At 36.3% G+C, this 26,941-nt stretch overlaps 2 protein-coding genes across 9 annotated transcripts in view; both read right to left on the reverse strand.

Moving 5' to 3' along the window:
- LOC127867113 (uncharacterized) overlaps positions 1-26,941 on the reverse strand; it is a 707,753-nt gene that overhangs the window by 542,165 nt on the left and 138,647 nt on the right. For 2 of the 8 annotated variants that reach the window (XM_052408148.1, XM_052408136.1), the window contains exon 1: positions 6,667-6,793. The exons of 4 other annotated variants lie outside the window; for them this stretch is intronic. In XM_052408148.1, coding sequence (XP_052264108.1) covers positions 6,667-6,724 — 58 coding nt within the window. In that variant the 5' untranslated portion in view covers positions 6,725-6,793. Of the gene's footprint in view, positions 1-4,999; positions 5,108-6,666; positions 6,794-26,941 lie in introns of those variants that run through there. 2 more of the 8 variants (XM_052408144.1, XM_052408143.1) reach the window with 1 other exon arrangement.
- The window catches only part of LOC127867094 (uncharacterized), a 514,868-nt gene that overhangs the window by 327,567 nt on the left and 160,360 nt on the right, over positions 1-26,941 (reverse strand). The gene's annotated exons all lie outside the window — the stretch shown is intronic.

The following is a 26,941-nucleotide window of genomic DNA, read 5'->3' on the forward strand; positions in this document are numbered from 1 at the left end:
GGGTGTATTCTAGAAACAATATGTCTATGGCGTAAGGGTGTATTCTAGAAACAATATGTCTATGGCGTAAGGGTGTATTCTAGAAACAATATGTCTATGGCGTAAGGGTGTATTCTAGAAACAATATGTCTCTGGCGTAAGGGTGTATTCTAGAAACAATATGTCTATGGCGTAAGGGTGTATTCTAGAAACAATATGTCTATGGCGTAAGGGTGTATTCTAGAAACAATATGTCTATGGCGTAAGGGATGTTCAAAAGAATTGCTCTCAAAACAATTATTAAGCATGTGCTTTAGTCCACTTAATGTTATTCTACCTGCACATAGGCAGACAGAACAAAGGTTTGCGTCCACGTCAATGCAGCTCCGAATGTCAGGGCAATCGCTCGGGAACGGAGGACACACTGGTCATAAAAAAAATCAAAATGTCAAGTAATTTGCGTTGAAAATTCCGCTCAACGCAATCGTTCAGATATTAATATATATTTACCTATTTTATTTTAAAGCGGGATTATACGATTTTGTCAAATATTGATTAATTTATATAAAATGTGTAAACAAACTTATTATATATATATTTCATGTATCTATGGACATAAGTACACAGGTATGGTCTATTAGTATTCGAAAATTCAACGTTGAGCGTGATTTGTCATCCATATTGAACAAAACATTTTTCTGTTCTTAACAACTACGCTGTCAATAGGGAAACAAAAATGAGAAACCCCCAAAAAGTTGTCTGGTATTTTTCATTTAGCAGACCTTCGTACGAGCTCATATTTGCAGTCGATGACAAAGAAACATATACTTAAAAACTAGGTATCGATTTTAACATGGTGTTCGTAGAGCAAGTTCATGCAGTTATCACCATCAATTTTATTGTTTATACCAATTAACTATGTGTACACCAAGTGAGGCTGTAACTACATGTATAATATTTTCGTACTATTCTCCCTTTACTTGAACTATTGTTTTTCTTCCCTATTATACCAAGTTGACTCGCCCATCCTTCTAAATTGGATCAATTTATTTCCAAAATTAGGGATGTCTAGAATATTTATTTCTATATTTAGAATATTTCATACAGAAATGCCTTTAAGCAAAAGCGAAGACCCAGATGAGACGCCGCATCATGCGGCGTCTCATCTGGGTCGATGCTTTTTACCAAGGCCTTTTTTCTAGACGCTTGGCATAAATGTGTTAAAAGCAATTTATACAAGACAACGTACTAAATGCTCGAAATCATGTTTCATGCTAAAATTACTTAACTACATGTATGTAAAATGTTGTGTAAATCATTTAAAAGATGCCGAAAGGAAATTTTGAATATCTTGTCTTTAATATAAAATTAATATGTCATATTAAAAATAATGATACATTTAAAGCAAAGTTCACAGTTATATTTTGTGGATATTTTAACAGGTGTCGTTGGGAATGTGGATATAGTAAGATTATCTCATTCAAACATTGATTGTATTTAATGGGACCTGTTCACGTTTTGATAAATTTACAAAATTGATAAAAAATATTGTTTCATAATTGCAAATTTTTGTTGAAGCTATGTTTTTTTTATAAGGAAACAGTAATAATGGACATATGTTATGCTCTAAAATATCAATTGTATGCATCTTTTAGACGATTTAAAAACCTGAAAATTCTAAAGCGCTACAAAGGCGAAACGATTTAATAATAAGGAAAGTTCTGTTGTTATCGTTATCATATTGTTGTTATCCTTATTATAGTGTAATCGTGTGACATAACAAGGATTACCTATATAAAGTTTAAATTACGTGCATTATCCCGTAATAACGATTGGCTGAATTCGCTCCAAGGCTCAGTGGTTCGAGCCCAGGTGTGGATAACGTTTTTCTCATTCTGCAATTTTAACCAATTTATGCCTAGTGGACTCTCCCATTCTTCTAAACTGGACAAATTTAATTTAAAAAAAATAGGGATGTCTAGTATATGTATTTCTAAATTTAGAATATTACTTGAGCCGTGTATTAGTTCAACAAACAGGAGATATTTGCTAATCCATAAGAGCTTATTGCAAATAAATATTATTACGCATGCAAAATTCAATTTGCCATTTTAAAATTGAGCTGCTCTTTAAGAAAAGGGGATTTAATACATGTGCATAAAGTGTCGTCCCAGATTAGCCCGTGCAGTCCGCGCAGGCTAATCAGGGACAACACTTTCCGCTTTTATGATATTTTTCCTTTCAAGAAAGTCTCTTCTTAGCAAAAATCTAGTTTAGAGGGAAAACGTTGTCCCTGAAAAATATGTGTGGACTGCACTGATTCATCTGGGACGACACATTACGCACCTGCATTAAACTGCATTAAACTTCCTTTTCACAGAGAATGGTCCAATTTTAATATATCCCCTGTCTTTGATTTCAGGTTTTCCCATTTAAATATACGCTTAATCTAGTACGTACATATCCAAATGTATCTGTTAGAATACTATAAGCAAGAACCATAAATTAATAAGCCTTGGTTTTATGAGAAACCCATGATCCACATATTTAAACTTATTATGATCAAAACACTGTGTAATTTTCTTTCTGTTATTATATCTGCAATGTAGACCCCAGTACATCGTATACCAAGTATAAAATGCCTTTTTATCAAAGGTGAGTGTATTTTGCAACACTTTCCACAGACAAAGGATGTTCATTTAACAAATACAAAAAGTGCGAGACGATACTATTTATTAGCAGAAGCGGCCTTAAATACACAAAACAAAATTTAGGAATGTACATATATTTACGGCAAATAAAAGTTTACAGCTCCTGGTCTCAGTCTGAAACCAATCGATTCGTTTTGTTTAAATTAATAGCATTCTTGAAAAACTGGGCTTAACGCATGTGCGTAAAGCGTCGTAATAAATAATCTGAGCAATCGAAACAGGCTAATCAGGGACACCACTTTGCGCCATTATTGGACTTTCGTTTAGAAAATACTTCTTGAGCACGAACAATTCCCTAAATGCGGAAAGAGTCGTCCATGATTAGCCAGTAATTACACACGCAGAACAAGGATGACACTTTCACTACATGCATTAAGGTTCATGTAGAGGCTTCATTTTGAAAAATGTGGGACCCCTAGCATTGAACTCAAATTTGACTAAAGGATGAGTGTCACATTGAAAATGTATACATAAATGCTTTAAAACATGTTTTTCCTTCAAACTGCTACCAATTTTGTACATCAAGGTATCATAACATCCACAAAATCAATCAAAATACAAAGCGATTTTAACACTAAAATATACATTATTTTCAAAAATCTGAATCATGTCTATTCCACGTATTTCGGCGGAAAATTATATAACAAGTAAACAATATCGACATTGACGAGGGCAAGTTACGCTTAAATAGTAAAAAAAGTTAACATATCTAGAAATATCAAAACTCGAACACATGTCATTTCATCACCATGGGGGCAGCCATTGTTAAATTTATAAAATGAAAAGAAACATGCTAAAAATTCACTCATCGCCTAATTGACATTCCAAACGGTTGACGATGACAAATGCATTGGATTGTAATCTTTCCGTTGATGTTTGCAAACTGCACGATCAGACCTCATAAACACTCAAAAGAATAAGTATGTTAGAAGCATTTCACCAATGTTTACAATCGTTGTCGAATCACTGTACATATATTATTGCGCATAAAATAGTACGCTTAAAGACTGACAGAAAGATCGATAGTAACTTCATTCAATTCATCACGGTATACTATTCTATTGATAGTATATAATAAAACATCGCTTTAACAATCTAAAAGTAAAAATAATTCTATTAAACGGAGTTTTTAATAACGAAACTGAAAACAACGGAAGTTGGATGGATATTCTGTGAGATGCACTTCGGCTCCAGGAAAATAATACAAATAAACAAAAAAAGACGTGTGGGGGACAATTTTCAGCTGGAAAATATTTGAAATAGGGTAAGTGATGATATCTCTACGTGGTCATTTCTGTTATTTAGTCCGATCTCTTGCTGATTAATGTTAATAGTCGTTTTACTAGTTGCCACCCAACTGTCAAAATAAGTACATGTGTTTTCTCAGGTATGTGTATACACATACCCGGTTTTCTCACCACTGCACGTGGTTTCGACCGATTTGTTTTGCACATTTTTCTACGGATCACAGCGATGGCCACGCTTTCAAAATGGGTGAGGAATCGAAATATAAAATCAATCTTTTTGCCATATATGTTCCTTTACAATTTTATATGTCGGATGCAATCTATTTCAATTCGAGATGGTTTAAAATTTGCAATTTGGTTGAGAGGTAAATAACAAAATTGTTAAGCCTTTGAAATAGAATTGTGACTCTTTATTATCCACCATACCTGGATTTTTAAAAAGTAGTTACGTTTTAGTTATTTTTAGAACTTTGTTTCGGATATTTATCCCAAAAAGGCAGTTGAATAAAAACTCATTTGTTGTTTTATGACAATAATTTTCTGTGAAATGTTGCTAAATTGACCTTGTATATGTATAAAGCTTTGTATTTATTCAACATAAGGTAGTGCATATCCTTCCTAACTTTAGATTGAGATTTTGTAAATTAGTGTAAAAATTTATTGGTTTTAAACCATAATATGAATAAAGCACACAAATATTGAATGTCAAAGATGTGTTTATGTTATTCTATCCGTCTTTAGCTTTAAAATGATATATAGTTTGACCATATTGTACCACATTCAATGAAGAAAAACCAAAGCGAAGTTTTAATGAATTTTATCCCCCCCATGAACCTTAAGACCAGATTGCTTGTTAAAATAGTTTGTCTTTAGAACACATTAAAGTATTGTATCGTCTTTGATAAACAATTGTACGAATGTAATAATTTATACCACTGAAATACAGTTCTTAATAAAAAGCTGATCGAAGAGTATAACGACGAAGAAACGTGAAAAGCCAAGGTTGATGTTCACATAGCGTTAGTAGTCTAAGTAATCCTTATTGCATCTCTCATTGAGATCTCGAACGATCTTCTCTCACGTGCCGAAATCTCGCAAGTCATCTGGTATCACTATGACGATGCTGTTGATGTCAATGCTCTTTGGATCCCTCAGGATGTAGTGGTTCCCCTAATTGTACAAATAAACATAATTACAGTGCTTTGTGAAAAAAGGGTTTAATGCATGTGCAAAACGTGTCATCCCATATTATCCTGTGCAGTCCACACAGGCTAATCAGGGACGAAACTTTCCGCCGAAACTGAATTTTCTCTAAGAAGAGTATTTCTTTATAATAAAAATATCATAAAAGCGGAAAGTATCGTCACTGATAAGCCTGTGTGGACTGCACAAGCTAATATGGGAAGAAACTTTACGCACATGCATTAAACCTCCTTTTTACAGAGCACGACCCATATGTAACATTGAATATGTCTCATTTGTCTATATTTTAAGCTTATACTCAACCAAACCGTAAAGCGTTTAATATCTAGACTTCAGATTTCCTACTTGCCCGTACAAATCGATAGCAACAATAATCAAAAAAGTTGTTAAATCGGTCGTTCAACAACAACAAAACAAATGTGTCCATCGTAAATATTAACTGCGTACTATGGAGTGCTCCGAGAGCCCGCAGTTGGTCGCAAAGGTCCGCAAGGCTTCGCTGTTACAGTCGTCTGGAAACCGAAGAGGTGAGTCCGTCGACCGTCGACCACCAGGCTAAAAATACATCAACAACGCCGGGTTTTAGCCAGTATTAAAAATGCCGGGGTGGGGGAGGGGAATTGCTGGTGAGGATGAAAAGAGGCAGTATCACCTTAAAGATGAACATTTGTCGATATTAAACTGTTTACATTGTAATTTTTTCATAGAGTTGTTTTCACTTATGTACACGAGCACAAATTACCTGCATAAACATTTTGTTGTATTGATACTCGTTTAATTTCTTGCAAGCCTAGAACTATTATCATATGACTCGCGTATGACATATGCCGCAAGCGAAGCTCCTGACAATACGAGTCGTGTTCTGAGAAAACTGGGCATAATGCATGTGCGTAAAGTGTCGTGTCAGATTATCCTGTGCAATCCGCACAGGCTAACAGGGACGACAGTTTCCGCTTTTATGACAATTTTTCTTTAAATGAAGTCTCTTCTTAGCATAATTCCAATTTAGGCGGAAAGTGTCGTCCCTTATTAGCCTGTGCGGACTACACATAGCCTGTGCGGACTGCACAGGATAATCTGGGACGACACTTTACGCACATGCATTATGCCCAGTTTTCTCAGAACGCGACTCATAGTGTCCGAATAGACAGGCTGGCCAGGAGCTTCGCTTGCCGTGGTCCGTTCATGAGACCACGGAGACTTGCTCGTTATACCGGACAGGTTTGCTCCTAACCAAACAACGCACACTGGTCATATATGACATAAACCCCATTTTCGTATGACGTTGCTTATATGATGCCCAGCAGTTGTCAAAGCGGATTTTAACAAATGTCGCCACGCAATCGTTCTATCAATATTCGACTTATATAAACTTATATAACAAAAAAAGAAAATTGAGTCTTAAAAGTAGCACTAATAGAAGCTAGAGAATAATCAGTAACAGCAGTAGTAGCAACAATAGCAGTAGTAGAAGCAGTAGCGGTTTTAGCACTAATTAAGTGAATGAATTGTAACACAAGTCTTACCTGTCACTACGGAGATCATAAGACCTATGACGAAGAGGAAAACCACAGCCTTGCTCATCTTTGTGGACTAACAGGCACGGACAGACAAGCAGTGGTTTAACTGAACATCAGTGTGATCAATTTATAAATCATTTCCTTCATTTACAGCCAGTAACGGACATTCGCACTTAGGCTATTACAGGAGTATGCATGTTTTGCTTTTTCAAGTCCCACTATTTCAATTGACGCTAGAACGTGTCCTCGATCGTGTTTGATTAAAACCTACCTGCATTTATGTGTTCCCCAAAATGTACAGTTTTGTGTGAAGCATTCATATCAAAATTATAATTTTTTTTTTTTTAATATTCATCCAAAGTTTGAAATGTTCCATTTTGTCATTTTGTTATTTGAAAAATCAACATTTTATTGCTGTTAGTGAAAACCGAATTAAAACAACGAAGGCCTTAAATAGTTAACAACGGAAGTGCTGTACGGCCACATGTCTTTCGCAGGCGGTTAGATTTTTATTGAACAAGGATATAGGACTTGACCGGTTTGTCTTGATATACAAGTTCGGTGGTCTACACCGACACAACACTCGAAGTATTTAGTAGACAAGGGTCGGCGGATGTGTTTACTTAGTTTGCAAAACTAGAAATTAAATGTGCATATGCAATACCAAGAGACGTATTATTGTTCTATACTCTATAAAAAAAATGTAATAGTTTTAAACATTATAAATAAATTAAAATAGTAGGAACTATTCAATACCAGTATTGCGACACCTTAAGGGTTTCGCGTGATGGAATGAGTGTGGAGTTCAAATGAATTTGAGATTTTTTTCTGTGCACTTGATGATTGCAACTATACAGTACTTATTGCAGAGATTGTTGATATTTTAGCCTAGGCCACTTAATAACAGATGTTGTTATTCCGGCCAGGCCACTAGCTTTTTAAAGCCATAAACAATCAAGTGTCATAAAAATTAGCGACAGTGTAACAATGTTTAGTTTCGTAATATTCATTAATTAAGGCATAACTTTTCCCTTTGAAATGAACTCAATTCAGAATGGCCTCTCAAAATAGGACATTGTTACAAAATGGGCAAAAGTCAAGGGCAATACCGTCAAAATGCACTTTAACAACTCGGCTGACATTGAGCTGAAGTCGATTTTTTCTGTAAAATATTTTTACATCGAATACACATGTCATTCTTTTTTAAGAAATACATGTCTTGTGACTTAATATGATTATTAGACTGTATATCTCTTTTTTTCTAAACAACCTACACAATATTTAATTATTATAACCATAAGTTATGATAATTGTTCAATTTCATCAGTGTATACTTAAAGAAAATAAAACCAGTAGTGCAAACATTGGCTCTATTATCTTATTGACAAAAAAGTACTCTCCAAGACACCCCAGACACTTACCAAATTCATGATTAAACATTTATAATTGCTAAATTTTGGAAAACCTTAAGTAAATTTGCGTATTAACCATTTCATATTTGAGGATTTTGAAAATTATGGACCCGAACGTCTGGTGTGTTTCGTCCCAATATCAGTCTGCAAAACTAAGTTTTTTGTCTTCATAGCCAATGTGGCTATGAATCTTTGAAAATGTCATAGCCAGAAAAGTTTCATGTCCAGAAAAAATAATTTACAGTGACATTATTATGAAAGTAATATCAACAGTCGTTATATATCAATTGCAATTGGGGGGTAAGATTGCAAACTAATCAGTATCCCAGGTTTCAAACTTTTATTCCATCACATCTGACACTGAGAGATTTTTACAATATTTTGAAATATTATTTTCATTATTTATGATATGAATGATGAACACTGTTACGGATATTTCGTTATTTCAAAGCTATTAATAACGACATTCAAACGTTTTACTTAATGTATAAAACCCCTCGCACTATTATTTTATTTATCGGCGTAGAATGCAAGTTCAGTTTACCAAAAGTATTACTTTTAAATAGGCGAGCCAGACTTTACACTCTCTATAATATCTAAGGGAGATGACTAATGATAGAAAAATAAGGGAAGTAATTAAGCGTTGTCACTGTAAGAATTTACACCTGGAATGCGTAATTGATTATAACAGGTTTATTTGCTCTGAACATAATACATTGTTATATTCATACATACATGAATTTAATAAAGAAGTTGTACATAATAAATATTTGTTTTACAAGTATTAATAAGAAAAAAATAATAAATGTATTCGTGTTTCGCTCGATTAACATATACTGATGATGAAAACAATTATTTGTTATTAACTTTCATAGAAATATTTGAAATATAAGAAAGAGATTAAGTTTTGAAGGTGCTATGAGAAACTGTAACAAAAGTGTGACAGAAGGAGGGACAAACTGGCAACTATATGCTCCGCCGAAATTTTATTTCGTAGAGCATAAAAACTAATTACTAGAGAACATTATATTTACAAAACACAACAACATTAATCTAACAGTATTTACAATTTTACATGTAATAATATATTAATAATTAATATCCAATGCTAACACAAACCTAATCAAACATCATGTATATTTACATAACAAACAACATTAATTTTACAGTATTTACATGCACAAAAACCCAATGAAACATGTATATATTTACAAAACACACAACATAAACTTTCATGTAACTCATCACCCTTCAATCCCATGAAGATGCTTTTCCGTTATCCAGCATTTTCCAGCATATATTGAGAGTAAAGCAAGATTGAGTTCATGGGTCGGAGTGGGCCGACAAGATACAGGTTATAAGTAGTCTATTTATATTTTGATACAAATTTCCTATGTTTATTCCGACAACCTATTTATTGGGATTTTTATTGCTTGACATGTTTGTAGATATTTTGTTTTTTGTTTATTTGTTAAATAGATTTGACGATGGTAATGTCAGATTTATGTAAAAAATGTCGATTTTATGTGCCTTTCAACAGATGCAGCCAGAGCAGGGAGAATAGACAAATAAGCCGATGCCGCATGCCGCGGGACCTGTTATTTATGCCCTGCTCGGCGACACCTCTCGTGGCTATTGTTGATGGGTCGGAGTGGGCCGACAAGATACAGGTTATTAGTAGTCTATTTATGTTTTGATACAAATTTCCTATGTTTATTTCGACAACCTATTTATTGGGATTATATTTTTTATGCTTGACATGTTTGTAGATATTTTGTTTTTTGTTTATTTGTTAAATAGATTTGACGATGGTTATTTCAGATTTATGTAAAAATTGTCGATTTTATGTGCCTTTCAACAGATGCAGCCAGAGCAGGGCGAATAGACAAATAAGCCGATGACGCATGCCGCGGGACCTGTTATTTATGCCCTGCTCGGCGACACCTCTCGTGGCTATTGTTGATGGGTCGGAGTGGGCCGACAAGATACAGGTTATTAGTAGTCTATTTATGTTTTGAAACAAATTTTCTATGTTTATTTCGACAACCTATTTATTGGGATTATATTTTTTATGCTTGACATGTTTGTAGATATTTTGTTTATTTGTTAAATAGATTTGACGATGGTAATTTCAGATTTATGTAAAAATTGTCGGTTTTATGTGCCTTTCAACAGATGCAGCCAGAGCAGGGCGAATAGACAAGAAGCCGATGACGCATGCCGAGGGACCTGTCATCTATGCCCTGCTCGGCGACACCTCTCGTGGCTATTGTTGATGGGTCAGAGTGGGCCGACAAGATACAGGTTATAGGTAGTCTATTTATGTTTTGATACAAATTTCCTATGTTTATTCCGACAACCTATTTATTGGGATTATATTTATTTGACATGTTTGTAGATATTTTGTTTTTTGTTTATTTGTTTAATAGATTTGACAAAGATGATTCATCCATTGCGTCGCAGGCTCTCTTTGCATTTAATATGTAAATCTCTGATATGATGGTGAACATGATTTTGTCTGTAATATCAGATTTATGTAAACAAAATTGATTATATGTGCCTAGCAGTTGTATGTTAGGTGCCTACATACATGCATGTAACCATGTTTTCTGAATATAATTTGTTCCATTAGAGACATGGCTTTTATTTCCCAGATGTAATTTTAAGTTATAAATGCAATTGTCGTTCATAGATTAAAACAATGGCACATTCTTCAAGTGGTGTTCTCACTGTATTTATGGAAAAATTTTGTTGTTCTGTTTCCTCTAAATTTCCGAGGCACAATTGAACACGCTCGTCACTGTAAAAAATATAGTGATTATTATCAACACACCCAACAGTTGTGTAGTGTTGGTGGTGATGATTGACAGACGCTTTGAACTCATAGGTCTCGTTGTTAATAAAAATGTTATTATCAAGAGAGATTCTCTTTTGTGCACTACGATGAATATTTATTATCAGGAGACTGGGCGGTCTGACCAATTCACGTTTGACATCATGTAACTTTTCACCACAATGTTCACAATTAAGCAATTTCTGTTCCATAAGCCATTTGTTGATGCCCTCTTGTATACGTATTTGTGCTTCTTCTAGATCTACAAGATTGATTAAGATTCTTTGGGATCGGAATTGTTCTCTGATTTTTGAGAAACTGCAACTTTGACACGTTTTTGTAGTTTTGACAGTTCCCTTGTGGATTTGGCAATCGTATGTTTGATCAAGACGGTCAAAAAGTTTAACAAGGAACTCATCCGCATCGTGTTCTATTCCTAGGCGCCAACCAGGGAGCAGGGACTCTGTTTGTTTTATAATTGGCATTTTAGGGAGATCCCTTAGGGGTAAATTGTGATGCCGATAGGCACGATTTACAACCTCATTCAGTGCACAAAGAGGACAAATCTCATTTTGAAGGTGGTAACCAGAGCATTGCTGGTGCAAGTATTGACACTCCCTTAAGAAGGCATCAAAACTTCTGGTATGGCAAAGAGCTATAATTGGGGCATTCAAAAAGCACACATTATTTCCACTGTTTTGCAAACCTTTAAATGTTTGTCTGGAAATATCAGGTCGAGTTTTTAGGGACAGCAAATTTTCATTAGGTATGGGATCAAGAGGTGACAATTTTTGTTTTGGGGTTGGTAATTTCCTTTTCTTAATGTCACATGATGGGCCTCCGAGAGATAACTTATCGTCAAATTGTCTTTTTAAAACCTTTGGTTTAACAGATTTCTTCTTTTGGTAATTAGTCAAGGTTTCATAATCCTCTTGACTTATGTGTGGTGCTGCTTCAGCTACCAGATATTCCTGGGTTTCGATCAACTTTTCAAGCACTCTCATAATAACATTTGTATCGGTGTCTATAAACATAAGTTGCACGATGCGAATCAGTTCCTCTTTGTCCTTTTTGATACTTAGCCTTTTTGCAAAAGCTTGATCTATGATACTGTCTGCCAAATCATTATAATGAGTAGTCCAAAATGGGTCGCCACAGTTTTTATGTCGGTACATGCGTTCAGACTTAACTTTTACGGCTTCTTCAAATGCTTGTGCATCAAGAACATTTTCCTTAAGCCTTTGTACTTTAAGGTCCATGTAATTTGGAAAAGTACGTATATGAAGATGGGCGGGACTTCTAACCCTAGAAATGGCAACCAGGAATATGCCAGGCACATGAAACCAGCCATCCAGATCAACTTCAGCTAATGGGAAATTAGCTCCTTGTCCTTTAAAACTTGTTGCTGCATCTCCTCCTTCGAGTGGCAAGGCGATTCTAGTCATGGGTATGTTTGACTTTGTCTTCCCAGCTTTTTGTTTATAACTTTCAACAGGAGGAATTGAGACATAATTTTCGCATCCTGGTATTTTTAAAATATTTGGGCCCGAGTAATTGGAAGCTTCTATTACCATAAAATCAGGCATTTCTGGTGGGTTACTAGGACCCTGAAACTTACAGGTCATGTGTACGCCTGAAGGAAACTCATCAACAGTATCCTTACAATAAGGAACATCATCAACAGAAAGCAATACACTCTTTGGGGGAATCTGCTGTACTTTTCCACATGTATCAATTGGTTTTGTAGTAATGCAGTCCTGTAATTCTCCTGTTTTCAAATCTGCATTAGTTAAAGAAGCAACAATGCTGTCCCTGTTATATATTGGTCCCACCAAAGTATGTAATGATCCATTGTACAGACCTATACTTGGAGCAATGTTACGTAAGAGCATGACTCTCATTCCCCTGCATGCGTGCCAGCTGGGTGGGGCACCTTCAAATTCTTATGCAGACATTGCTCTCAGCTTCTTTTCTTTCGCTGCTGGACGATGTATTGAGTCTATTCGCATTATCGGATTTCCTGTTATTTTGTGATGTCTGAGAAGAGCTTTTGCATTTTCAGACTCAACAGTTGACCTATTTTCATGGTTTTTTGAATGAAAATGATACCCATGGATGATATGTGCACTGTTCCACTTCCCGTCCATCTTCATATCACGTTCTGTTGCACAGTTTTTTCTAAGGAAAAGCATTTCTTTTTCCCTGCATTTTTTACCATACCTCATATTGACAAGCACTTTTCCAGTGAAACATTGACTAATGGGATCAACATCTGTTCTTTTAACTTCAGTCAAAAACACAGCATCAAATTGGCCCAGCATCAGATCTTTCCGACAAGCAGTAATATCATCTGATAAAAGACGATCTTTAGGCGATGTTAAGGATTGCCATTTGTCATAGTTTGGTATTGTTTGTAACGGTGGAAATTTGAAGACCTGTCTAAACCTTATCAAACCATTAATAGAAAGGGAACTGCATTTTTTGTTTTCATGCGTGTACAAACGAGCGCTCCAGAGAGGTTCAGCTGCAATCGGAAGAATCTGTGCTGGGTCCCCAATAAGAACAATGCCAATATTGTCGAGATCAATGTTGCACTGAATCAGTCGTTCAGTTACAAAGGCAAACATCTCTCGTGACAGCATGGAAAACTCATCAACAATGAGGAGAAAGAATTTTTTGGGGTCAAAATTGAGCATAAGTCTGGAATATGTGGCAGATGTTTCTTCCAGACGCAAATCTTTTTCATTTAGATGGACAGGTATACAAAAAAGTCGATGCAAAGTCTCTGACTTGAAGTACATCTGACTTGATGCAGCTCTTGTGGGAGCTGCAAGTTTGATTCTGTCTGTCCAAGTGCTTACCTGTGCATCTGAATCAGGGTTAGATTGTAAGAGGCTTATTACACTGGGTATAATGCATTTTAGTGTCCAGCTTTTTCCAGTACCTGGATTGCCCATTAGAATGAGACGCAAGGGGTTTGGGTGAGGTGCTTGTTTATTTTTTTCCCAATTTAATCTAATTTTACCATAATCAACAACAATGTCATGAGCCATCTTTTGTTTATTATTTAATGAAGATGCTTCAAATGAATTACTTGACAAAACTCCTTGCGTGTTTGTGAGATTTGAAATATGAGCATGAATTTCAGCCGTAGAAGGTATAACATTCTCTCCTAGCCAGCTCTTCATAAAATCAACACCTTCAGGATTAGCTAAAACGTCAGAATCACTGAAACATGGCTTGGAATCTACTAGTATGCCCTGCTGCGGGGCGGACCGCAAGCGATCAACGGGGTTTTGATAAAACTGTTCATTTCCGGGGCGTGCTATTGGTTTTGAAGCGGAATCGTTTTCACTGCTTTTAATTTTGCTAAGATTATTGTCATTAGTTGCATCTACTGAACAAGCTTGCTGGTTTTCTTCGACATCTTCGTCTGAGGATGAATCTGAATCAGAGTTGTTGTTTCGAGGAAGATGGTGATGTTTCCAAAATTTGTATGCCCATGGTGGAAGTCCATTACCATCAACAAATGTTTGATTGAATAGATCAATCCAAGCTTTCTTTAAAGATTCTGCATCTTCAGCAATTGGTGAGAAGTCAGTAGTTATGTGGCAAGGAATCTTCCAAAGGCAGAGTGTTCTACAATAGTGCCAATATAGTTTTCCACGGGGATTTGCCATTCTTATACCATGGCAAGGTATCAGCTTTAATGCATTCAATCTGCCATTTCTTGCAGTACTTCTTCTTTTAAATTGTAAGAATCTTGCACCCGCATCATTGGGTTTAATTTCTTTAACATCAAACAAGTCACAAAACTGATGTAGACACATGTTGCATTGTATCTCTGCCTTCAGTTTTGGCGACTCTTTGCCACATTCGATGAAAACAGCTGTTGTGCCATGGCGCCCATCAAATTGTTTAATGAGAGGTGGGAGAATGTAATCTTCGCCATCTTTTTTATCATAGTCAGTTCTCAGCAGAGACAAACCAGATACACTGCAACTTTTGATGTTAACATTTGAAAGAACATGTGGGATATTTTGATTGAGGTGAGTTGCCTGAAAGATAGCTGTTGTTCCAGCAATAGCATGGCTATTGTACACTTTTTGAACAGCACCTTGATTTATTGGTTCACCATCTTGCAACTTCTCCATTGCAGTGATGAGCACTTCATTAGATGTTTTAGTGGGAATTGCATCTTTAAAGGCATATTTAGTTACAAACTCTGTAGCAGAGTCACCAGTATCTGAAAAGAACTCAAGATTTAAGTCCTGCACCCCATTTTCTTTATTTTGGCAACAACTGACCTCTTTAACTGGAGGTTTTCTGAGAAACTCTGGCACAACAGCTTTGTCATCAGCATTGCTTAGAACATGCAGAACCTCAAAAGGATCATGACCATTAAACCATTTGTCGTTACATTCAAACTGAAGTTGAAAAATTTTCTTATTGTGTTTGTCAGGCTCAATGGTGGGTATTTTATTCATTGGTTGCGGTTTTCGCCTTTTACAGGTAATAACCTCTGTGGACTGTTTATTCCCTGTTTCCTTGCATGTCGATTGCTTTTTCTTAACCACTGCACATTTATCTGTTTTGGAAGGCTGATCGTTTATTCCTGTATGGCGACATGTTCCATTGACAACAGTCACATATATTGTGTCCAATGTTGAAAAATCACCGGTGTGAGGGCATTGTCTATCACACTTGCCATGTTCAGTCTGCAGATGGCGGAGGTCCTTTCATAGATGAAATCAAACGTCTTGTTTTTACCATCTGCTAGAAAACCTGCATTCCAGTTGGTGTAGAATGGTCGCATATATTCAATGTAATCCTTCCTAGCATGATCCCAACAGTTGAGTACCCTAGTACGGATAGTGTCTTCAACAAGAGGATTGTCGAGATCCTGGCCAGTATTAAAGCATTCGTCTTTGGCACTCTGAAGGCAGTTTTGTATATTTAGTTTCAAACTGTCCATGTGCTGACTGAATTCACGACTAAAATACAGCCTATGAGCATGTGGATTGGCATTTGCACCCCATTCAAACCGTGTAAAATAGGCATCACCATCATATCTAATTCTAGATAAAAACGTTGTGTCCAGTTCTGCCATCAATGCGCACATAAACGATACAATGCTTGGATACTGTAGTACGTTTCTTCGCCGACCTTCCAAAAATTCTTGGTCACTCTGGATGGAGAGGGTGTTTGTACCTGGACATACGTTGTGAATTGCCGGGTGATGGTTATACGGTGGAGCACGAGTCTGCAAAAGCATAATTGACATTGGCATTTTGTCTTTTCGCCAAGGAACACTTTCTTCCCAATCCCGTTGAACAGCTATTGCATCATCCCTTGACCTTTTCCAGAATGGAGCTGTATCCGGTATTGATGACTTGAACATCATTAGGTTTGATACGGTCCAGTCACGAAGCTCTGCATTTTGCATTAAATCCTCTTTTACAGGTATTCCAGTTGTTTCAAAGGCATCACTTTTCAGAGCGAGCTTGGCCTTTCCCTTGCTATGTTCGCGTTTAATCATGCTATGAACTAGAAATTGAAGCTCAGTATTGACCATCGCTCGTTTTTGTGCGCATACCCAATACAGGTAAGCAAATTTGTAGCTGCCTGATTTATTTTTAATGCTACGAGGACGTTCTTGTTGTGGACATGCATCACCAGTAAGAAAAACATCCGGGAAAGCCATTTGTAGGTATCCTTGTGTATCCTCAGCAACAGGGTTCTGGCGGTCCACATCTGGTGCTGAGATCCTTTGTAACACTGTGTTTTGCATTCCATTCTTGAGAATTTGCTCTGGGTTTTCAGACAAGTTAGAAACTCCACCCTGTGCAACACTACCTGAATCTCCTTCATCATTGCTGCTCTCCCTTAGGAGAAGTTCTACTTCTTCACAACATAGGTAGGTTAGGTTTTTCAATTCATCTTCAGGTAAAAATACCTGTTCAAGGTTTTTTTGTGATGCATTTGAAACATCTGTGCTAGGATTGAGCCATTTACTTTGAACACCGAACAAGACAACATCAGTGAGTGTTATTTTCATGGTTTCATTTGGGTCTTCATCATGGTTAAGTTTGTCATTAGTTTGACTCTCTTGAATGAACTATGCTAGATCGTTCCATATTAGATTTGCAATTTGTTCCATGTTAAGGCAGCTGGATGTGGCTTTTTGGTTTTGAATTAGAATCGCATCTTTTATGCCACTTCCGATAATAAAACCAGAGTTTATCCATTCAGAGAACAGCTGAATAGTTAATCTTTTAGAAGCACGCTCATGGATCAGCTCAACATTGATTTTCCTCAAACCATTTGGGTAAACAGCTGTGCTTGTATCTGATAGCTGACTTGCTAGATTCTCCATGGCAGCTACTGTAAAAGGTGTATGAACCTTATCACAGTACCTGTAAAATGGTCTTTTGGTACCATATACAGGACAAGTCACTTCACGCTCCAGAAGCTCTTTTGCATGAACAATCTTTGCCATATTAATTTTAGCTTCATTAATGCTCCCATCTTCTTGCTTAGAGACCATGATAACAAATGGCAACTTTTGAAAAGTGTGCCAAGGAAGAGCTTTAGTTTTGACTGGTTCTTTTATCGCAAAAGATATTGATCCATATCTGGAGAATGGGATATTATTTGTTCGAGAACGCAATATAACTATTACAGCATGGATCGGTGACAGAACAAGTTTTTCAGCCTGAGATAAAGTGTCCATGAACATTGCATGCTGATATGAGGCCTCATCTTGAAAAATATCAAGAGCCATCAGATTTTCAGGACCGTAAGGGTTTATATTTGAAATATTGTCATCAATAGATTGCTGACTATCAACAGTGGTTCCCTGAGAACTCTCTTCAGCAGCAGACTTTTTGTGCAGCAATGTTACAATTCCATCCTCAATTTTGCAAAATTTTGAACAATTTGTACATACCCCTGTTACTGTTTCATCATTATAAACTCTAGCACTTGAAAATGCTGAGTCGAGAGTGACACTAGACCCTGCTAATACCTGAGACTGCTTTAAAGCTTGCAGAAGAAAAGAGTTTGACAGTGGAATCTGTTGGCCAGCCTCGGGGACTCGTATACAATTATGTGCATCTGCTTCAAAGCCAGGTGAACACATTCCACATTGAGAGCAATGGATCATCTTCATGGCACCATATGTGGCATGGAGATCCCGAATTCCACTTAAATTAAGGACAGTGTGCTGAGCAGATGGGTCTTCAGATGACAGCTTGCTATGATCTAACCATGATTGACAAACAAGAGCTTCGCGTGGTTTCATTATATTAAGCTTTCCTTTTTTCAAATGAGGGATTTCTTTGCAAGACTTAAATCGACCAGTTGTCAAAGATTGAACAAACTTCACACATGCCGAAGGCAGAGACTGAGTGTATACTGCCTTGCCTTTGATTATGTCAAATTCTTGACTTGTGCATGCATATTTTGCCATTATTTGAACATGCTCAACACCTGCACTAACTTCACTTATTGTTTTGAACACAAAAGCAACTGGTGGAAGCTTTGACTCGTGCAGACTGTTGTATGCTACCCATAGTTGTGGACTTGGTTCAGAACAAGGAAGAGGAATAATGCCATTTTTCTCCTCACATGAAGTGCCATGAAGCAGATTGCAGGAGAATTGTACTTGTTTATGAAGGTTACCATATACATATGAGCCCAAAACAAACTTTTCAGCTGCTCTCTTTCCTAACCATCGGACTTTGCTGCAGAGATTGCATTTTCTTAGATAAAATTCATTCGTGTCTGCTGTTGGATCTAATAGGCTTTTTAATGGCAAGTCCGAGTCTGTTTTGAGATTCTGTTTTGCCTAAGAAGAAGAAGATGTAAATTTCACATCGTAGTTTATCTTTTTAAGTTTTAGACGATCTTCATTACATTGAGGACCAGCAAAGTTCTCTAACATCTTCAGGTGTCTTGAATATGTTTGGGCAAGTTCTGTATGAACGTCCTTCAATATTTCCTCATAGTCTGCGCTACTTATGAGTCGTGTCGTTGGCTCTACCAAATATTCAGCCTTTACATTTTCTCCATATTTTTTTCCAACTAGCTGCAAGAAAGTTGTTTTTCTGTAGTATTTTATGGTACCTTTTCCATAATAATGAACACGCTCTAAATTGAAAGCATCTTCATGGGATTGTGGTCCACAATTAGGCTCCAAGCCTTCATCTCTACAAGCTTTTGAATTTTTAGTGTAATACAGATTTACTTTGTGTAGAAGTGATAAAAATTGACCCTCATTTGTTAGCACTGAATTTATTTGCAAGTTTTTTTTATTTGCTATGGCCTTAAATCTAGTCCATGAATACCAACGAAAAGCTAGAGATGATCTTTCAGTAGTTTGTATTCCTCTTGTTAACATCTTATCAAGTCGAATTGAATGGCTGATGTCCGAGCCTTGAATGGCATACTTAACGATGCAATTGTTTGCATTTATATACTCCCATGGTCCATCAACAGATTCCTGTTGACTTAAATCAGTTGTGACGGACAAAACATTGATGGGGCCAAGACTAAGCAAATTTTCTGAAGTTAAAATATTTTTTGTTGTTTTTTTACCTTTTGTATTAGCATTGGATATTACTATACTTTCCTGTGTGGTAGAATGATCAACCATATACTTATCTTTCTTAATGACATCATCTGGTCTTTTTTCCTGCAATATTAAGTATGACAGAAATTGACTTCATTTTCTTACCTTGCTGCTCCAAATGAGAGATACACTTTGAGCAAAAAAAGTACATTTCAACAAATAAAGATCTTGTTTAGAAATCATGATACGACATTCAGCAAGTAGGGTGTTTACTTTCATATTGGAATACATTTTTGCGATCTAATGTGATCGTCAATAATGTTGACATTAGTTAATAAGTTGAAATTTAAATCTAGTAGTCACCGTGAATCACCGTGATTTCCCTATGGTGGTATTTCGCGATGATTCTACAACTGATCTTTATCGCGAGATGGTCTCAGTGAAATAACGGCGGAATCACTGCGAATCACCCGTAGAGTGTTATCACGGCAAATAACTGACAGTGCTTTCCACAGGCAATTTAACAGTCCCTCAGCAGGGCGCTTGAATTTAAAAATCAGAGTCCGCCTGGCGCCTGAAATTTCCGATCAGTGTATTCTGACAGTTATTGCAGCTCAAGATCAAAGCGATATCGACTTCGCCAAAAATTTTGAAAGCCGATTTACGATCCTTTGTTGCTTTACCCAACTAACGCCCGCCTAAAGGCGAAGCGTCGCTGTATTAGAAAGTCAATATTGGCCAATGACAGCGCACGCTTTGTAAGAGCGACAGCAGTAGGAAGGCAATACATGCTGTTAAATCATGCAGACAACTCAAGACGTACATGTAATGGCCACAGAAATCTTAACCAGTCACTTAGAAGACTGATGATGGCAACCAGCCGTAATCCTCGTGGACGTGAATTTCATGCATAATTCAGTCATAACATTTATTCGACTCATCAAGTGTTTAAACAAATTATCGTCAAATTCATAACGCAACTGGGTTTTCCCGGGGGCGGGTTTTTCGTGCCAACCCTGGAATATACTGAAAATATGAACTTTTTATAACTATGAAGTTATGTTATATACCAGTCGTAATATTTTAATCAATATAAACTAATTATAAATAATTGTAAAAAATACGGTATTTTAGAACTTTTTTTTTCGTCATTCATGGTTGACGGTACCTTTAAAGGCATCATTTCACGTTTTGGTAAATTGACAAAATTGAAACAAGGGCTCTTTGTAAAACATGCATGCCCCCCATATGGGCTATAAGTTGTAGTACATGTAGCAGCCATTGTCTGAATACGTTTTTTTTCACTGTGAACAACGGTGGTGGTGCAACCTTAATTTCATTTTTGCCCGATCTTTATTGATACAATGCATTACAAAAATGCAGTTAGCCTTACATTTGGTAAAATTTAAATAAATTACAAGGGAGGCAAATGCTGTAACAAAAAGAACATGCATAAACAGTAGTTGTTTCCCTTGTTTGAACCATGCTAAATCCTTAAAATGCCTATTTCCAGTAACTGTGACCTTCACCTGTGATCTTGACCTTTGATTAAGTGACCTCAAAATCAATAGGGGTCAATGTTCCTATGAAGTTTCATGATCCTAGGACTAAGCGTTCTTGAGTTATCATCTGACAACCACCTGGTGGACGGACCGACAGACCGACCGACATGAGCAAAGCAATATACCCCCTGTTCTTCGGGGCATAAAAATTTGTTTCAGATTTGCAAAATTTCTTTTAAGTTATCATATTTGTGAGGAAACAGTAATACTGAACATTTATCATGTTCTAATAGAGCCTTTATATGCATCTTTTGACGATTTAATCCTGAAAATTATAAAGCGTTGCAACGCGAAACAATTGAATAATTTGGAGAGTTCTGTTGTCGTTTAATATTTTGAAACTACGAAGATTGCTTATATAAAGTACAAAATATGTTGCCCATATATATTTGGCAGGATGGCCGAGCGGTCTAATTGGTTTTTACACCAGGATTCCGGGGGTCACTGGTTCGAGCCCTGCTGCGTGCTACTTTTTTTTTCTTTTTTTAATTTTATTCTTGATTTTTTACTGGAGCTTTTTAGATCCAATGTTTACATTTATCAACATAAAGCATTTAATGACTAACTTCAAAACATTCCAAAATCTGTGAAAAGGCCCCTTAAACAGTTGATGTACAAATGTACAGTACACTCCACGCGTTTTCCCAAATTTCCCTCCATACTCCGCGGGTTTCTACCTGGAGGGAGATTAAGAAAATCCCGCTATACGCGGCCTTTGCACGATTTTGGACGCGGCGGTTAACGATCGGCAAAACTGATAAGCCAACGCGGCGGCCCTCGGCGTTGGCAACGCGGGGGAAACTCCGCGTTTTACGAGATAACGATCAATTTAATTTTGTTTGACTTCCTGATTTTCAAATAAAATTACATTTATTACAAGTACATACATGTACATGTAGTATAATATTTACAATTAAAAAAAACAACCAAGATAGATCGATCCCGACGTGGTTGTAGAAGTAGTTGTTGTTGTATAGAAAACTCGTTGATTTACGACACACAAAACGTCGTCTTTTAACTAATACTTACCAATTAATATAAACACAGTTAGCAACATTGTTTTTATTTTGATAATTTAATCCAAGTTTTCATGTTAGCAGGTGAATTTTCTATACTGAACATGTATACAAATGACCAAGGACCTTAAAAATCTCGCAAATCTGTGTGAATTGACAGTTTTACGTAATCAAAGAAAAGCCGCTTCCTGTCTAAAGGCAAAACTTACTCAAGTGAACACGTTCAACGAATGCATAAGGAATGGTTTTAATTGTCGGAACAAAGTCTATTCTCTGCTCGCTAATGCATTGATTTTCTCTTTGTTTGTAGGTTATTCCATTGATTGCTAAAAGGTGGTAACTATTGACTTGCTAATTGCATTTAATATTCACAGTTGTATTCTTGTTGCGTCGACATTCTACACGATGTTTACCAGTAATTATGGACCAAATCAACAGAGTGACATTCACACATGTTAATCCCTTTTGTCAAAACACCGCAGACAGCAGTCTACACAATTGGTCAGTAGACAAGCTTTGCGTGTTTTCATAACGTCAAACACTTAAAATCCAGTTCCGCCCAGCAACCGATTGTATAAACGCTGTTTAAAGTTACCGCTCGGTAACATCAAACCTTGGTAAGTTTGCGGTTATTCAGGTATAGTAACCTTCAAGGTTACTCGATTGCATAAACACGATATTCCGAAAAGTAACCTAACCGCGCATAGTGGAATTTAACCAGCGGTAACTTGAACCAAAACATTCCCACAATGCATTTTCTAATGACGTAATTTTCGCGCGAAGTGTCACGCTTATAAACAGCGACATGTATTTTGTTTATCAAATGCATTTACAAATGAATTCACAATAAAATAAAGTGTAAATTTTAACTTTGAGTTCATCAAATTGACCAGGGACAAATTGATAATGATGTCGGGATTTGCATCATTTAGCGGAATCCCTGGTGCTTCCAAACTGCAAGAGAGTGCTTACAAAGACGTCTATTCTTCTAGTTGTTCTAGATGTAACATAAAAATTATACATGGTCGTCGTAACATGCTAGACTATTCTTCTAATTTGGCTTATGTTTACAATAAACTTACTTACTTTCTTGTACAATAAGGGAATTTACCATAGACAAATAAAACATTTTTCAAGTTTAAATATATCTTTGTATGCAGAAATCTGCAAATGCAACCGTGTTCACCAACGGCTATTATTTGTGTCGTGTTCTGAAAAAACTGGGCATAATGCATGTGCGTAAAGTGTCGTCCCAGATTGGCTTGTTAAGTTCGCACAGGCTAATCAGGGACGACATTTCCGCCAAAAATTGATTTTTGCTAAGAAGGGACTTCATTGTAACAAAAAATGTCATAAAAGCGGAAAGTGTCGTCCCTGATTAGCCTGTGCGAATTGCACAGGCTAATATGGGACGACACTTTAAGCACATGCATTATGCCCATTTTTCTCAGAACACGACACATTTGATAAACTGCTCCGGTTCATTTTAACAGCAGTAATGTACATAGAGTACATGTCGTAGCGTGTGACGAAGAAGAAAGTTTATTGAGTTCTCATTTGAATATAATGATATGATGGCATAAGGGTCTTTATTTAACTATGCTAAAATAATTATCAAAGACCCTAGATGCAAACTCGTCAATTATTGAGTTAAATGGATTATTTATGGTTTTTAAAGGATTATTAAAGGTAAGATACTAGTTCGAACGTGTTTTGTTTTTTGTTTGTACTTTTATTGTTCCTTGTTCTCGGAGAAATGATTTTAACATGGGCGCCATTGATGCATCGGATCACACACGGCCTACCCATAACAGAATATAAGAAACACGTTATGTGCGTCCTTAAATTCGTCGCCCGAAGTCGGAAATCGTATTGCCCTGTAAATTAAGTCAAATGAAGTGTCAGTCGCTGCAATTTGTTGTTTACTCGTCGAAATTGTGAAGGTCGTCGATGGTTAGCTTTTATTATGTCGCGCGCCGCGGCCATTTTGTGTAAGTTACCTCTCGGTTACTTGTACTTACCCACCTAGGGAAGCAGTGATGTTTTAACTGGATTTTAACCGATCGGTATAACTTACCAAATTTTATACAAACGCTTACCGACCAGTAACCAACATGTTACCAACTTTTTACCGCCGGTATGTGGTTAACCGCCGGTTTAACTGTTTATACAATCGGGTGCAGATGTCTTCTTTATTCAGTTTACAGTACAATTAGTGTTAAAATAATTACTCTACTAAAATACCGTAACGATAAAGATTCGGCGTGTTCGATTTGAAATTATTTTAGAGGAAATATCAACTTATTCGCGATATAATTTCGTTAATAAATACCAAAGAAACTTTAAACCGAAACCAACAAAATTTAATGTTCTCTGCGTTACAAAGTTTGTATCAAAAAAATCAATACACGCACGCTTTGCAGGAGTATACATTGTACCTTGACCTTGTACATTGCAGCATAATTTTCGCGCGCTTTTGTCGGGAAATATATACATGATGACTGTATATTGGAAGCATTTGTAAACGTCGTGTTAACAATTAAAAATCGTAGTGTGTTTCGGATTACTCATTAGTATTCTCATTTGGAAATTTTACAGAACATTATTCTTGTGTCAAATGTGTTATGATTTAAATATTAATTTGTCAAATGTATTATATTAGACTAATTCATATTGTAGACGTATTAGTGAATTAAAAAACATATTTTTTATACGTATTAATTTTCTATACAATTATCTTTTTTATACATGTACTACAGTATTTAAACAATTTATTATAACAATGTTTTTATTTTTTGGCATGCCCAGTAGCGCACTGCTAACGCGGCGTTGCGCGGCGATCACTGATAAGAACGGAAAGTGTCTGCATTTACCGACTAGCCTAAAGTAATACACGCCGCGGGAATTAGCGAACGCGGCGTAACGCCGAGCGTTTTATCGAGTTCACCTCGCTCTTCCAACGCCGCGTGAACACTCGCTAGTAGAAAAAAACCCGCGGAAGGAGCGCGTTTTTTGGGGAAAACGCGTGGAGTGTACTGTATGTACATGTAATCCAAATAAACACAAAAATGGGAAAAACTAAACATGCATAAAAATTTCAGTTACATGAGTTATTACATTCAGTAGATAATATCACCAGAAACAAAATTGATCAGATTTTCAGATACAACCTTTTTTCATAAAAAATAAAATCAAACATTTCAATATTTTATGGCCAAAACAGTCCTATCTTGATACTTAAGAAATATCTCTGATTACAATAATGCCAATAAAAGAATATTATGTGAACTTCAAATAAACGTACAATGTCTTGTTAATAAAGATTCCTTTAAAGTATAAATACTGTCTTTATTCTAATAAACGATCCCGCCCTAATAAACGCGGCCCTATCCTATAATCAATCAGCTTCTTAGGGGTAAAGTAATTGCATTTTATTGACGGACATTTTTATTTTAGGAAGGCCTGTTTAAATAAATTAATATTTGCATTATTTCATATAATTTAAACGTTGAACAAGATAGTAATATCACAGAATTGGTCTATAATTTGATACTGTGGATGATTTCTTTTTTTTTCAGAAAGATCTTTTTTTATGTCAAGACCAATTTATTAAGAGACCACTTTTGGTTAAGCCCTTTTAGTAGTATGAATGAACTTGTAGGAATTCTCTTTTCATATCCTAAGACTCATGCCGATTGTAGTAAGTTAATGAATTTTTTTTGTCGTTTTCCTTCAGTGATTTTCTTCCCCAATTGAAAAAAGTACCTGTACCATACCAATTGGGAAAAATTAGCTTGTAAATGTATAGTTTGTTATATAAATTGTGTGACTGTGCTTGCACATTGACTGTACATGTATATATCATAAATGTATATTTAAACATAAACAACAAATAAAGAAAATAAAAAGCTGCATACCTGTTTTATGTCTGATTCTAAACCAGTGTTTATGTAACCTTAATATAATTATTACGGCCGCAATAAAGGTCAAAATAAACTATTTCAAACAGAACACTGTACAAAGGAAAACTAAAGCAAATAAGAATCAGTGAATAATCTAGAATTTACTACCTACCAGTATGGGTCCCTGAACTCGCAGATTTTAGACCAAAGAGTGCCAGGCCAAAGTTAAAGAGTCCATCAAATTTTGAAAGATACCAAGTCGTGAAGAAAATGACACTAGCTCAATGACTATATTTTGCATTATACTTTAAATAATTTCAAAACAGTAAATTTTGAAACCAAAATATAAATTCAGGGTTATAACTACCTTGTTTGCTTTCACATAGGCTATAACAGTGTATGTTACATGAATGTAACCTGTTAACTACATTTCATTTGGATTCAAGTAACTGATAATATTGTAGTTGAAAGTAGATTTCAACTAATTGTTGGTGCGTTGTAACCTCACGGTTGGATTGGCTCAGTCTTAGTCCCCAGATTGAACGTATGCTGGGTAGTCAAGCTGCAGTTCTCATAGAGATCAGACGTACTGACAAAAGAAGACTAATTTGTGTTGTTATCGATGTGCTGCTATAAGTCGAAGGGTCGAAAAGATGGAAGTCATTGATGAAAGGCTGAAGCAAATCATCAAGAAGAGCTTCACTAATGCAGAGGATAGCGAGGTCTCAACTACTAGTCTGAAAGCGAGCCTCATCTGTCCAATTGGCAAGTCCCGCCTAGCGACTCCCTGTCAGGGTGAACATTGCACCCATGTTCAGTGCATGGATGTAGTGACAGTTCTGGGCTTGATAATACATTGTCCTACAGCAAAATGTCCGCTCTGTGACAAGCCTGTCAAAACGACAACCATCTATATTGATGCATTGTTCAAACAGATCCCGACTGCTGCCCCAGAGGCAGTGACAGATGTGACCTTTTCAATGG

This window comes from Dreissena polymorpha, chromosome 2, assembly GCF_020536995.1.
Source record: "Dreissena polymorpha isolate Duluth1 chromosome 2, UMN_Dpol_1.0, whole genome shotgun sequence".
Classification (NCBI taxonomy): domain Eukaryota; kingdom Metazoa; phylum Mollusca; class Bivalvia; order Myida; family Dreissenidae; genus Dreissena; species Dreissena polymorpha.